Below are 16,282 nucleotides of genomic sequence, written 5' to 3' on the forward strand. Positions count from 1 at the left end.
GGAGTTGATAAATGGTTCATGGAACGGTCAATTCACCAGAGCGGACATCTTGAGAGATCTGGATGAAGACACTGCTTAGTGTAATTTGCTGATTGGATGGTTTGCTTTGGCTTTTCCAATCAATTTTATTGACACATTTCACCGAGCCTTCACCCGCTCTGGAGATGCCGCTCCAGAAACAGTAATCAGAGCTGGAAAGGATGCGCTTTTCCAGATGTGCAGAGAGTCCTCTCAATATGGGGACTCAAGTGGTTCTGCTAGTTGGGTAGAATGTCCATCTGTAAAATAAACACTTTGGATGGGCAGTTCCTTTAAGCTACAAACCAACATAGCAACAATTCAAAACATTAATTGTCTTTAGGAGACCATGTTATAAAAATAAAGTGTCTATAAAGCCAAATTATAAACTGCCAAATATTTCCTGGACCTGACCATCAGTAACCACAATACAGTATTTTGCATTAGTAAGGTAAACATATTTTGATGTCTGCAAGTCCATTAAGAATCGCTCCTGAAAAATTGTGTTTTCTAATTTTAAAAAAATCCGATCCCCATAGCATAAGCAGAAGGGTTCTGTGCCAGGGCCCCATGTTCCTGCTGTCCTCTCACCCCTGCCATGTCCTTCATATCAATATTCAAAGTCCCTTATGGTTTTCATCCTTTTGAAATGCGGGAGTAACTGGTACAAGCAAGAAAGAGTATAGCTCGGCACACCGCAGCCAGTCACTGTGGGCGTGATTCAGAGGACGGCGCAGTTGCTACTGTCTATATGTTAATGCTGTGACTGATGGGCACCTATTGAGACGCCCATTGGCAGCAGCACGAATCCGTCGATGTGCGTAAGAAGACGCATCAGCCCATGGCAGGCGCAGAATGTCCGAGGGACCGTGGCCGCCAGTGTCGGCGGAACTGAGTTTTTAAAAATGCCGGTGTCAAGCCCCTGTCTGTTACCTAGTGCCCCAGTTACCATCCAGAAACACTGATGGAAATTGCATGGACCTCCATGCAATTTCGATCTGCGTACCTTGCCGGTAACCATCGGGATGCATGCGCAGAGGGAAAACAGCGCCTGATGCTTTCCCTGCGTCCGACTCAGAATCAGTGTGAAAGCGTGTGAGTGAGTGATAGAGTGAGTGATAGTGAGGGAGTGATAGAGAGTGAGTGAGAGAGAGTGAGTGATAGAGTGAGTGATAGAGATTGATAGTAAGGGAGTGATAGTGAATGAGTGATAGAGTGAGTGAGTGAGTGATAGTGAGTGATGGAGGGAGTGATGGAGGGAGTGATGGAGGGAGTGATGGAGGGAGTGATGGAGGGAGTGATGGAGGGATAGTGAGTGATTTAGTGAGTGAGTGATAGAGTGAGTGAGACACCACATTTTCCTGGGGTTTTTCAAGATTCCACTCCACAGGCAGTGAAGAGACTTCATGGCATCTATGACAGCCAAGTTCAATTATGGGTTAACTTATCAATTACACAGCAGTTGTGACAATGTACAAGAAAACTGAATTTTCTCTTTAATAAGTTGTCAACCCTTGGAAAAAAGTTATATGAAAGTGTACTATTGACACTAAAAGGGCAGATACAAGAAACCTAGAACTCAAAGCCCCATGAAGTGTTAATTCTTTGGCATGACACACACTAGCCCCAGTATTTTTGTAAGTACATCAAACTAAAAAGAATATTCACACAATAGAGTACAATACAAAATACTGTGTTTCTTGTCACTACAAATACAGGAAGTGTTTGCCTGCGGTGTTACCTGCCACTCCTAGTGTCGTGCTGCCTCATGTTCTTAATAAAATGAACCTTCTTAAAGCTCTTTGGTCTGGGCGAACCGGACAAAGTCCGACATCTGAAAAATAAGTAAATTAAAGCCTGAAGTGAGACCTTTAATGGCAACTTCACACAAAGACAGGAAGGAAAGATCGAACAAATAACTGCAGTCTAGCCACATCTCGCAGACAGCAAAGAAGTGCACAGAACAAGCATAAACAATTTGCTTTATTTTACATTTTTAACCATTGGTAAATAACAGGCAACCAGGCATATGTATGAATACATGCAAAAGCAACCCGTTCCCAAATGTTGTGTCTGGTATGGAGACTTATATTCCTGGCTGCGTTTTCATTTTCTTACTCATTTTACTTGAACATCATGGGAGACAAAAAACATATCCTCAATACACCAGGGTGTGAATAAGAATAAAGTTGAGAAATATACTAACACAAACTCTGTGGAGGTTGGGGTGGTGGTGTTCAGGGGGTGGTAATAGGGAATGGATAGGACATGGCTGGCGGTTCGATTCCCGTCAGCGGCAGCCCGACTAGAGCAGAGTTAGAAGCAGCGGAAGCCCGACAGCGCTGGAAATCCTGATCGTGGATAGGTAAGTATCTACTAACCTAACCCCCCTAACCCTAACCTTCCTTAGGGGTGCCTAACCCTAACTTCCCCCCCAAGTGCCTAACCCTAATCCCCCCTCTAAGTGCCTAACCCTAACCACCCCCTTCTCCGCTGCCTAAACCTAAGTCCCCCGGGGGGGTGCCTAACCCTAAGTCCCCCCCGGGGGTGCCTAACCCTAACCCTCCCTCCCCCTAGCCTAACCCTCCCGGGGGGTGCCTATCCCTAAGTCCCCCCCGTGAGCCCTAAACCTAACCCTCCCCCCGCGGCTGTCCCCTCGCGGCGCCCGGCATCACTACGATCGGGATGACGGGCGCCGGTCTACCGGCGTCGGGAAAATGCGGGCGTCTACATCTGGACGCCCGGCATTTCACCCTTGCCGGGATATGACAGTTGGGAAGCCAGCTGCCGGTATTTAGGCAGTCGGCTTCCTGATTGCTTCCCGGTAATAGCCATGAGGACTTTCTAACTCATTTTCCGGTGAGATGAAAATCTCTGCATGTTATAGAATGTGAATAGAAGCAGAGTCACCAGAGACCAGCAAGCTTTAATCTCGCCTGGCCACAAGTCACTTTTCCAATTTTTATCATGTTGAAAATGGAAGTCACCAGATGTAATAGCCAGATTTGGTAACTCACCAGTAATACACCAGAATAATTTTCCAAAGAAAAGAAGTCCCTCTGTCTAGTGAGATATACCTAGTGCTACCAGCATGAGGCTGTTTTTTTCTAGGGAGGGGGGCCCACAGCCCCATGCTGATCTGCCTAGGTTTGGCTGGTACCAAGCTGCAGATGGTAATGCCTAGTGCTGAAAAATACTTGCCCCCCTATTTGTCCAATATCTGCCCATCTTGGTGAATCAGGCTATTACATCTCCCAATTTGAAGCCAAAAATCATTGGAAAATTGTTGCAGACACTGGAAATGTATAAGTCGCTGCAAAATCCCACTCTATTACATTCCAACCTGCATCTGATCCGCTATCCGGACTATACACATTCAGTGAAAAGGTGGATAATGTCTAGAGAGACACCAGATGTTATACAGGCAATAGGTCGACAGGGACAAAAGTAAAGGACGACATGTAAGAAGGCAGACATGTACAAATGGTCGACATGGTCAAAGGTCGACACAAAAATAGTACCCTTTTTTTTTTTTTTATTAAGGCTTAGGCACTTACTGGAGGGTTAGGGTTAGGCACTTACCCCAATGGTTATGGTTAGGCACCAGAAGGGAGGGTTAGGGTCAGGCACCTACCCCGACTGTTAGGGTTAGGCACCAAGAGGGTGCGGCTAGGATGAAGACTAGTGATAGAAAACAAACAAACGAAAAAAACACAAAACGGTGTTGACCATTTTCGTATAGACTTTTTGATCTTGTTGACCATTTGTACCTATCTACCCACTTCCATGTCGACCTTTACTGTGTCGACTGTTTGTCCCTGTCAACCTATTGCCTGTCTATATTTAATACCATAACCATCTGATCAGCACCTCTTCAAGCTAAAAGAAAAACATTGATCATAGGTTTCAAAGTCTTCACTCTATGGGTGGGATGTGCTTAAGTGAAAAATGTGGTAACACCCTCAAAATGCAGTTTTCAAGGTTTTACTGCATTTCCCTTATGTACTTCTTTGCTTCGTCCTGGTGGGTAACACCATCTTCAGATGGCGTTACCCAATAGAAGCCTATGGGCATCTTATCGGGACGCCCCCAGAGAGGGATCCTATCGGATCCCTTTCATCTCCCCCACGCGGTGGTGTTAAACCCGGAAGTCCCTCTAACCGATTTTATTCACATTTCTAGGTACATACCGTGGTAATCAATCCCAGTGTGCACCCGATAAGAGGCGGCATGTACTGCATCGCAGATGTGATACTTAGTACATCCCGCCCTATGTACTCTCACACTGCCCACTTGGCGAAACTTAGATGCAGCACTTTGGTCAATTTTCACATTTCTGCTTCTTTTTCGCCCCACAATCTTACCATCAGACTTGCTGTGTACTGAGGACTTAGAATTTGCACTGTTGTCACAATGGTGGCAGTGTAAATTCACAGGATATAGTACGGAGGGTGCAGCTCTGTCACATCTGCCCCAGTCTCTGGTCTGTTTCCACAGATTTGTGTATTTTGCGAAAAACATGCAAATCTGTGGAAATATTACAATATACTGATTGAAAAACATGCATGGGGCAGTAAGGCTTGCACATGGACTCGTCAGATCCTTCTACATTTGCCATTAAAATGTTTAATGGGTACAATATAGTCTCCTTTGCATAAATACACAATACATTAAAAAATTTTAAAACAATTAATGTTTTCCCTATATTTCTTTATAAACATCTTGCTAAAATGTCAGTCCGTGTGTGAAGCTCTCGAGGACAGAAAAATATTTGTGAACACTGTACTCTGGTTCATATGTCTTTAGTCAATGTTCTGAAACTGTGTGGACTGTAAGCTGCAAGCTAAAGTAACGTAACAATACACGTACTGAAACAGGTCATAAATACATAGTTGTGTTAGACAAGATTTATGCTGATGTGTATTACATGTTTATGTACACCTAACTACATGTGTGTATGGTATTGGCCTTATCTTGGTTCTTGCTGTCACCAGTAAAGTTTCAAGGTTTGCAGCAGCAGTGTCCCAAAGTCAGCAGTAAGACAAGTATGGGGTCACAGGAAGTGGGATAGAAGGAACACCGAAATATCTGCTCCCAGGTTCCCATGATCATGCACATAGCTACAGTCCTAGTTACAATCCCAGTTTCTTTGTATGCTCTTTGGTACGCCAACATTATTCCTTTACTAAGAAGTAAAAAAAGTACCAAAGTAGTCAAATCTAAACCAAATGTACATTAGAAACAGTGAAAAAAAATTACCTTCGCAAAGGAGCATTTTCTTCAATGTCTTCAAGTGTTTCAAGTGAAGAACGCTGGGAGATCAGACGTCGCCTAGGGGATAAACAAAGCAATAAACAGGGATACTTTATATGCTAGGCAACACTTGTTACATCAAACTGAATTAAAGAAGCATGCCAGTATAAAATATGAACTTAACAACCACAGATAATGACCAAAAGAAAATTTGGTTGAAATACCCAGACCAAATCTGGAGGCGTTATTTAAACACACTCAAAAAATCTGGACCCTTTCTCCATGTGTTACTAGGGACTGTAGAGAAGTATAATAGAGAGAGAAAACTGCAACAGTGTATGTTATAAAGAGTTTCTTTCATACCACCACCAAATACAAATATATATGCTTGGCAAATATATGAAAAATCCAGGGAGAATATGGTATCCTCATAGATCATCCTCTTACCTGTACTCCTACATTACTACAAGAAAAAAAAATACTCCAATCGAAGCCACCTTAATAAATGCAACACACAATTCTCTTGGCAATGAGGCATGAATTGCCCCCTACCTAAAAAAAAAAATTTATTAAATGGTATTTTTGCAAACTACAGAATTATACTCTTATTTGAGGACCCAATAATCAATATAAAATCAGACCAAAAGTACTTATGTAGGCAAATAAAAATATTTCTGTATGTGCTGGCTTTCACAAAGTAATGGAAACTCTGGCTATTTTAAATATTATATTTTGTATACAGATCTTAAACAGCTGTTCACTTTTTTTATTAACAAATATTACAAAAGAAGAGTCTTCCTCTGCAGTATGTTTTTTATGCTTGCTTAACCCATATCCATGCGATTTACAATAACTACAACTAACAATATGCGGTAAAACTAGGATGCTGTAATAAAATAAATTGCCCATTTAATGTAAGCTGCATAATAGCTGTGTAATCTGTAAGATCATTATTATATAGGAGTGCTATAACTAAATGTGCCTCTGTAAAATGAGGTGAAGACAAACTTGTTTGTATAGCACTTGTGGAGTGGAGCAAGTGACACATCTATCCAGTCAAATCTTGATAAAATGCCAGTTCCTCCAACACGGATGTGTTTTTTCGTTCTCCCTTGTATTGTCCTGTCAACACATGCTTTCAGAATGACGGTGTACACTAGCTACAGTTAATTGACTGACAATGATGGGCTTTAGCACTAAGGCTACTAGTGTTTGTTTTTGTTCAAGCAGCGCTTGCAACCTTTTCACGTTAAAGCTCCAGCTCTTTTTATATCAAATATAAAATCCGCTGGAAGGGGAAACAAAGGCTGCCTAAAGGTAGGGGAAAAGGCACATCCGTGAGCGACAGGCTGATGTAAGCTCAACAATAGTTACATAAGGTGGCATCCCTTTACACTTCCAGAAGAGTCACACGCTAGATTATAATCAGTCTTTCATTCATAGTAAAGCCTATTTTGGGAACACGTGCACTACTGGCTTTTTTACCCCACGAGGAGAATGGTTAACATTGGAATATGGGTTGCCACCATTGCATTGTTATAATATACATTTATTTTTCCTGAATAAATACTCTCTGGTAGAAAAAAACAAATCTCTTTCTAAATAGGTTTAAACATAATTGTTTAAAACAGAGAAGGATAACCTGTAACACTCCAGTTATTATGGTACTAAAAGTCTCAGCATGCGCCAGCAGGTCAGGTTAGGATCAGTAGTTCCACAACAGCTAGGAGAACAATTTGCCTAATCTGATTTAAAATAGGCCTAAACTAAATTGAGAATATTGGTTTTCAGATCATTTCTCTCTGGATACCTCTAGAATAAACTTTAATTCTCCTTTTCTTGGCTGTATGTGATGTATGCCGAGATGTATGTGAATACTCAAAATAAACTATCATGTGCTTTTTTAGAAAGTCAAACAGGGATTTACAAATTCATGAAAGCTTGGGGACACGGAGCTGTTTGGGTAATTCCAATAGTTTAGCTGGGTACACACTAGATGATTTGTCGTTGTGAGGTGAATCAGAATGTAAAAATCGCCCAGTGTGCACGCACTATTGGCCGCATCTTCTGGATCCGGCGGGGGAACGACATATTGGGCAGTCGTACACCAGATCGGACCGCCCGATATATCGTACAGTCACATCATCGGCTAGTGTTTACCCAGTATTAGTGTGTGTGTTACTATAACAATGAAATAGTTTGAAACTATACGTTTACTTATATATTTGCCTATATTTAGCGGTATGTTAGAATTACATTACTAAAGGTGACATTCTATGCCTGGAGAGACACTTAACTAAAATAAATAACATTAAAACAACTTTATTTCAAAGGTCTGCTATAATCCTCATGGATGATTTCACAGTGTGTAGCTGATCGGTCTACTGTAGGGGGGAAATTCAATTGGTGGCGATGGCCATGTAGTGCTGTGTAAATGGTGGTACCATCTGTGCAAGAAGACTGGTGATGCTGGTGTACATATTCTACCATGATGTGTGCAAATGAACATTGAACAATGAACATTGCGACTGCACATAAGAGAATTTATTATGGCCTAACAGTAATAAACCACTAATGTGTGTGCTCGGTGTCCTTTATATACCTCAATGTACGTAGCGTTTTCCAATCCGCAAGAAGTAAAAAATTAAATTTACTAGTGAAATATTAATATGATCTAGTGTTCATTCTAGCACCCTGCACCTGTCACAACCCATTCAGTTCCTCTTACCAGCTCGGGGTGTCGCTTTCTGCTCTGGTGCTTCTAGCACACACTGGTCTGTATTTCAGCAGTTTGTTGCATCAGCTGAGTGTGCTAGAAGCACCAGAGCAGAGAGCGACACCCCAGGCAGGAAAGAGGAACTGAACGGGTTGTGACTGGTGCAGGGTGCTAGAATGAACACTAATGATCTGAAACGTGAGTATTTAATAAACATTTCAAAATAGCAAAAACATAAAAGACAAAAGGAACAGGTGTAATTATTGCTGTGACAAAAACGGTGTATTTATTTTTGAAGGGTAAAGGGTATCTTATAACTTACTCCAGAATGTATCAGCTATAAAAGGGAAGCCGGAGCACAGATATTGAGCACACTTTACATTTATGACAAGATTTAAATGGCCTAAGTACAAGACTGGGAAAGAGAGGGAGTGATAATACTATTTTTCCATTATTATTTTTATCCGATGCAGAAAGGTTTTTCTAAAAGTGTAATGCATCCAGCCAGGCCACCAATCTGCTCCTTATCACCAGTGACTTATCAGGCTCTGATAGAGGACAGGAAAACAAGGCAGAAACAGCACATATTTTCTAAATAGAATTATACTTCTGCATCTGTAACATCTTGTGTGTGTTTGGGATATATTAAGGCCTTGTCCTGATAAGGGTCCATGACTTGGTATTGCAGAGTTCAACAACTTCACAAAGTTTTGCAACATGCCTGTTTTGTGTCAGCAGAGACAAAAACAAACAGCTTCTGGCTCGCTGCCTTGTTATTTGGGTAATTTACGGAAAACAAGGTCAATACATGGAAAGCGGAGCTGGAATGCATAAAGACAAAGAGACCTGACTAAGCTGTTGTCACCAGCTACAGTAAAGACATATAAACATATAACTGTAGCTTTCTAAAATATTAATGCAATGGCTATTTCATTTTAATTCAAGGAGTGACACATTCAATGAAGGTTATTTACAAAATGTATGGACCTAACTGAGGATAAGCAACAATAAAAATGATTTATTTTTTAGCGCTGCAATTTATCAAAATCTAGCAGATATTAGCCTGACGTGGCAATGGTTAGCTTAACCGAGCCAGTCTCTGCCGATATGCGGCCATACAAATACTGGTTAAATCGGATTTCCATGCAAAGCATGGGGAAGAGGTCCCCAGGAAGCAAGCAAATGTTACCTTGGGTGACAGCAGTCTAGTAAGCCCATGATATAGTGCTAAGTCCTATTGCCTGCGAAGCACCTGCCCTTTATATTCCTATCCTTAGCTAAATATTTTTCTACACAAAAAGCTATAGAAAAAGGAAAATGTAGCACTATACCGTGTAATACAAATACATAAATAAGAATAGTTGTTTTTGTTTTTTTGTTTTTTATTCAAAAGGAAAACAAATCATTTACATGCACATGTTTAAAATAACATTGTAAAAGTTTTTATTAAAGATCTAAAAAATACGTAGGCCATTTTATTTATTATGACCAGTTATTTATATAACGCACACATATTCTGCAGCGCTTTACAGAGAGAATATTTAGCTATTCACATCACTTCCTGTCCCAGTGGAGCTTACAATCTACATTCCCTACCACATGTACATACACTAGGATCATTTTTTTGTCAGTAGCCAATTAACTTGCCAGTATGTTTTTGGATTGAGAGAAGAAACCCACGCCAGCACGGGGAGAATATACAAACTCCACACAGTTTTATTTAGGGCTGTATTTTCTGGTATTTGCACTGTTATGGATTTCAATTACAGACACGACCCACTAAAATTTGATTGGCTAGTTTACATTTAACTAGAAATAGTTAATGTTGTTACACAATTGCCTTGAAAAAAACCCATGGAAATCAAAACATGAGCTTAATAATCTGAACGCAGGAGGCTGAGTGTTGGCCTCTGATCCTGTGAGTCGGTCCGGTGGTTATCCCAGGTACTCTGCACAGTAACTGTGCAAAGGTTTTTTTTATTTTCATCTAAGGGGCATATTCAATTGGGAGTGAGAATAGCAATAATCCTGCACCTGCGAGGTTTTTCCTGCAGATTCGGGATTTTTGCTATTCAATTAGGTGCAGGTTTTTTTCTATTTTGAGCGCCGGGAGATTTTTATTCTCGCACCTCCAGAGCAAGTCTGATATCTCCTATAATCGTTCATTTTTGGAAGACTCGGTGGGACTTGATCTGGGACCCCGGCGCCACCCCCCCCCGAGGACTAATTAAGCAATGGGAAGTTTCCAATTAGCTTAAATAGTCCATAATGTGAGTGTGTGTGTGTGTGTGTGTGTGTGTGTATGTATGTATGAGTGCTGCGTGTGTGCCCCCCCGGTGTGTGTGTGCCCCCTCCCCATAATGGGCGCTGGGAGAACTACATCTCCCAGCAACCCTTGCTCCTCCCACCAGCCCCTGGAGCCTCCCAGCAGCCCCCTTTCCAGTGAGAAGATGGAGGGGAGGCCACTGGGAGCTGCGGAGATCACCGGGCAGGTAAGTGTAGAATTTTTATTTATTTTTTTATGCTGCGTGGGGTTTTCAGCTCTGAAAACCCCACAACCACTTTTTTTTTATTGGATACTGCAGGTATTGGGAGAACGCATACCCCTGGTAATCCAAAATTGGGCGCAAGGTTTTTTCCTCGCTAAACCTTGCGCTCAACTGAATATGCCCCTTTGTCTGGTAGGATTACTTTCAGGTGGCAATCATAAAATAGAAGGACAAATAGAATGACAACCTTGGCAACCCCTGTTATCTGTAGAATGTGTCAGTAGGAATGAAGACACTGCATCTTTTAAAATGTGACAATTAGTAATGACCACACCTGTGCACCAGCTACGTGGTCTGGAATATGAACTGTTAGGTGATCTCGAGGATCGGGTTGGCCATTCCTGCTGTAGGGCATTGTAATTTAAGAAAGTTTGGGAACGAATGACCTAGAGCAGAGGTTCTCAAGGCACCCCAACAGTTCAGGTTTTAGAGATGTCCATGATTGACCAAAGTCACTTTGAATTAACTACCTGTGCTCATTCATGTATATCTCTAAAACCTAAACTGTTGGGGTGTCTTGAGGACTGCGTTAGGAAACCTCTGCCTTAGAGGGTGTTGGCACAACACACACTACAAGGTCTGAGCATGAGAGTCTTGTTTGGGGTTTCATCTGGAAACATACCATTTTATCTGCATGGTGCACAAGGGTTTGAGCTTGATTTTATAATCCACCTAATAAACGATCATGGTATCTATATATTAATAGCAGAAGGAAGACTTATGAGTGACATATTTCTATGATGCCGTTGTCTGAGCAGGGCACATCATATACCAAATTAAAGGTCCGTAGATTTGCAGAAACATATTGGAGTTGTAATTGATTGCTTCGTTTCAGAGTTATGTGGCAAAACGTCCGTCCACCATTTACAATGCATCACCATTGTGGTCTGGAAAATGAGACAGTTGGTGAACTCTCCCTATGCACCTGCTGGGTGACCTGGAACACGTGACCAGCTGGGTAATCTGGAAACTGTGACAATTATTTGCAGCCACATATATCAGTGCGTCTTGCGGAGGACCTCAATCACCGACTGCTGTGTTATTTCATTATTCACTTTACCTCACATTGTTTACAACAAACATGCCTAGAGGACATCGACCTGGTGGAACCCTTACAGGTCGCCCAGTTCAAAGATCTTAAACAACGTATAACAAGATCAACTGATACACTGCTTGCATTGGACATGACATTCTCCACAATATTACTCTTTAGGACCTATGTACGTGAAATGTGTTTACTGTGGTGCCCTACACTTCTTGGTAGAGGAGATTAACATCCATTTTACAGACTGCAGTCACAATGGAAAAGTTATGTTGCCCAATGCAGTTGTTCCACCATATTTAGCAGAAGTCTTTCTGACAAATGTCATCAAATTACAAACTCATTATCTCCATAATAACCTCAATGACGTCATCTCCAAGCGTCCACTTCAACGCCGGAAATGCCGAGTCAATGCAGACCCGGCACCAACTCAGGAATATCCTGGGTCGGCGTGGCAGAAATTCCGGTCTGATCCGGGTTGGAACTCTGTTCCTACTCCGGTTAGGCCAGGTATTTCGGTGTAATAGTAGTATTAGTAGCACTCAATTCTGTAGAATGTCATTTTATATTGTAGCATTAAAATTTCCCATTATGGGCCTAAATCATGATAAAAAGGCCAATACTATTATTCCTCATCCAGCAAACCTTACAGTATACAGTGCGTATTCATGCATCCACCCAACACAAATTCATCTAACAGACTGCCAGCTGGTGATGCCCAATTTGTCAGTGCAGAGAATGTGTTTTCACTACTAGAGTCCAACAGCATGTGCTTTACACCTCTCCACCCAATGTTTGGCATTGCACATGGTGATCGGAGGCTTGTGTGCAGCTGCTTGGCCATGCATACACAATTCATCAAGCTCCCGATGAACAATTCTTCTGCCGAAAATGCTTATAGAGGTAGTTCGGTAGCAAGTGTCAAACTACCTCTGGATAGATTATTTCTATAGGTTTCAATGCTCAGCATTCCGGTTCTGTGGCCCTACCACTACTTGGCTGAGTGGTGGTTGTTCCTAGACAAGGCCACTTCACAATACTAGTACTTATGGCTTTGACAAACTGACTTGCTGGAGAGGTGGCATCAACCTATTCTAATATGAATGTTTGACCATATAGATTGCATGTCTGAATGCTCAATTTTAACCACCTTTTAGCAATGTGTGCAGCTGAAGTGACTAAACATATTAATCAAAAAGGGTGATCACATACTTTAGCCATTTATTGCAGGGCCGTAACTAGGGTTGTGTGAGTGGAGCAACTTCCTAGGGTGTAAGGCTGAAAGGGGCTGCAGGGAAGCGACTATTTTAGGTTCACATTCTTACAGTTGAGGACTGGTAGGTGTCATTTTTTAACGGTCAATGGCGCTAAAACTTGTAGTGTATTATTACTTGGGTATTATTGCACATCTGAGAATCACAACAAAGTACTGTACAAACAAGTAGCTCATATGACACCAGTGAGCAGGGTCAAAAACTTAATCTATTTTGCTGGGTCAGTAATTATCCCACTTGCTTCCACTACAGAGATCCTCAATATGACCTGTTCTGAGAATATCTCAAAAACCACTGTTTTAGAATAGTTATAAACAAATATTAAATTAATTATCTATATTTTAATATTAATGCCATGTTGAAAGAACATTATATTGAGCCAGTAGCGCAAAAGTAATGCAAGGTGAAAATCATCATGTTAAGTGGATACTTAAAACTATCTTCTGTCACTTAGCAACTAGCTAATCAGAGGAAGTCTGCTGCAATCCAGACTATATCATTGTGAGCTCTTACTGCTTTTATTAGTATTTAACACCTGCTAAGAGGAGGAGTGTGTTCTCTGCTGGCAGCGCTGTACAGGAATTACATGTAGGCATTGACAAGTCTGGCAGAAGCGTTTGTGCTAAACCTAAATACAACCTGTGTTCCTGTATCAAAACAAACAGTACACTTCTTTTTCTATTAATTATTCAACAAACAAGCATTTGACAGAAACAGTGCTTGTTACTTGGGTGTTACATAACTTGTTATCATACCATACCTATTTATGACACTAATCTATTTATAGTGTGTGTTAAAAAGAGTGGAGGCAGCCATTTTGTGACCTGAACTAATGTTTATGTGGATACAGCCTATAAATGTAATAGTGACCCATGATGCACAGTGGAAGCAGCCATTTTGTGCTCTGAGCATATATTCACCAAAATGCACATTGATTCACTAGAAACCATGATCTCATTGGGGGCAGGATGCACTATTATCAATTATGCGGTCAAACCCCCAAAAATAAAGTTTGAGGGTTTGACCGTATTTCTCATATGCACCAAGTTTCGAAAAGCAAGTCTTTCCACAACAAGGACCCTGTGGGAAACACCATCTTCAGCTGGTGTTGCCCAATAAAAGCCCATGTTTTTTTTTTTTTCGCACTCTGAGCTGAGAGTGATCCAAGCACCCCCCTATGACGCATGTGCAGACGGACTTCTGGGTCATAAACCCAAAAACTGTTATCGGGAGATAAGCTCTTATCGGGAGAGCTTACTCGCAAATATTCATGGATATGGACATGCAATAACTGGCTTAATGCATCCCGCCGTAGGTCCTTGTCAACTATAAGGCTGTGATGTCCGGAAACGCTGACACTATGTATAGAAGACAGGTGCACTATATTTTGAACAAACCAAATGACACACAAATGTGTTTTACTGTATATGTATTATTCTCACTTCAACTGTCCTCAATATATTAGGTTTTCTTCTTCATACTGGCACATGGTTATATACTGGTCTAATTATTACCTGAACAATGTGCTTTTGTATAGAAATGGTTTTGTTCTTTACGTAAACTGGGACCCACAGCACCAGTATTAAAGCACAGAGCATTATGCTAGAGCCGCTGGCAGTGTAACAGTACTGCCAAGCAAATACAATAACAGCATTCAGTTGCAAAACATAAAAATATGCTCAGCAGCCACGAGAAGAGTCCCTGAAGCCTTATTTCTCCTTAATTATACACTACAAACTGTTTAAATGTGTAAACCAGTTACTTATGTAACAAGTTTAAATCTGTTATGTCAAAAGAGATGGTTCCAGAGATTTTGATGAAGGATTAATCTTCCATCAGACAAAGTACGTACAACACTTGGCTGAGGGGGGGGAGGAGGGTTACTCCCAAAATGCAGCGGACCATACCTGGCACCCACACATTTTAACTAGTAGAGAGAGAGGGGCTGGTGTAAAAGGAAATTGAATTTTAAAGTCTTGAAATGAAAAATGTGTTTAACACAAGCAAATTTGGATTAAAATACTAAATAACTAAATAAATAAATGAATGACGAAATAAAAACCCACACTGAACTATCCAGATCTGAGAAAGGACAGATGTTGCGTGTTTGACCTTGCACTAAAAAGACATATAGAGAAGGTTATCAGTTATCCTGTTCTATGTTCCTTTTCAAAAGTTGTTTTTGTTGTCTAGGAAGAAAATGGATTTTCATGAATTTTTTGCATAATATAGAATAAAGCAAATGTGTGAACCCTTTGAGTAAAAAGCAATTGGATGAAAGGAAACCATGATAAATAAGCTGCTCCTGACCAGAAGAATAAACTTCTAGAAATTCCATTTACAAGGCAGCGAGTTACCTACTGAGGAATGAGAGCAGTGCCAGGCCCAATTTGGCCCAGTCATATTCTCAAAGTTCAGATGGTTAAGAAAGGCCTCAAAGGGCTTCCATGTAAATGGGATTTATTCTATGTCGAAGTCAAATAATTGGATGTGATCGTTTGCAATTATCATCTGATGATCTAGTCGTCTGTTGCCTGGTAAAGAGTAAATCGGACGTATGCTTTGCGTCGGCGCAATCCAATGCGCAGATGCGTGTGTATGATTTATATTATATATATATATATATATAATATATATATATATATATATATATATATATACACATATATACACACACACACACACACACACACACACACACACAGTGGTGGCCAAAATTGCGGACACTTTTTGAAATTTTAATGTTTTTCAACTTTGCTTACAAAAACTGTTACACTTCATGCAGTGCAATGATTCATATATCAAATTTAATGCTGAATACAACACAATAAAAACTTAGGGTGAAAATCCCTGTGTACTTATGATGTTACTGTCCTATCAGTATTTCGTTGGGTATCCTTTATTTTTCAAGACAGCAGCACAGCGATGTGTCATTGTGTCATTGAGCCAACCAATGTTTGGAGCTCTTCCTTCTTTTTTATGTGGTGCCATGATACAAATTATAGCCTCAATTAACTGTCTTTTATTGGATGGACACCTCAGATGTACCAGTTTTTTCAAACAGAACCACAAATGTTCTATGGGGTTCAGGTCTGGGCTGCTTCCTGGCCATCCCAGCACCTGTATGTAATTCTCCATGAACCCTTTTTTGCATGTCCGTGCAGTGTGGCAGGGAGCTGAATCCTGCTGGAAAAAAAATGGGGCATTATCTGGAAAAAGAACCCTGATAGAAGGTAGAAGTTTTGGTTGTAGGATGGTGTCAATATACTTTCTGCTGTTCAGTGTGCCATCTATGACATAAAGGCGGCCTACAGCATCTGCTGTCATACATGCCAGATCATAACACTTGTAGAATTCTTTGTTGTCGCTTGAATAAAATCTGGATGTACCTCTTCCCCGATGTGACGTCTCACACATTTTCTCCCATCAC

At 41.0% G+C, this 16,282-nt stretch overlaps 1 protein-coding gene across 3 annotated transcripts in view; it reads right to left on the reverse strand.

The window, feature by feature from the left end:
- CABLES1 (Cdk5 and Abl enzyme substrate 1) overlaps positions 1-16,282 on the reverse strand; it is a 159,264-nt gene that overhangs the window by 46,509 nt on the left and 96,473 nt on the right. For all 3 annotated transcript variants that reach the window (XM_088469614.1, XM_088469613.1, XM_088469612.1), the window contains exons 2-3: positions 5,278-5,349; positions 1,760-1,852 (exon numbers count right to left, since the gene is read on the reverse strand). In XM_088469614.1, coding sequence (XP_088325740.1) covers positions 1,760-1,788 — 29 coding nt within the window. In that variant the 5' untranslated portion in view covers positions 1,789-1,852; positions 5,278-5,349. The remainder of the gene's footprint in view (positions 1-1,759; positions 1,853-5,277; positions 5,350-16,282) is intronic.

The sequence above is a fragment of the Taudactylus pleione genome, unplaced genomic scaffold, assembly GCF_031769625.1.
Source record: "Taudactylus pleione unplaced genomic scaffold, aTauple2 ptg000093l, whole genome shotgun sequence".
Taxonomy (NCBI): Eukaryota; Metazoa; Chordata; class Amphibia; order Anura; family Myobatrachidae; genus Taudactylus; species Taudactylus pleione.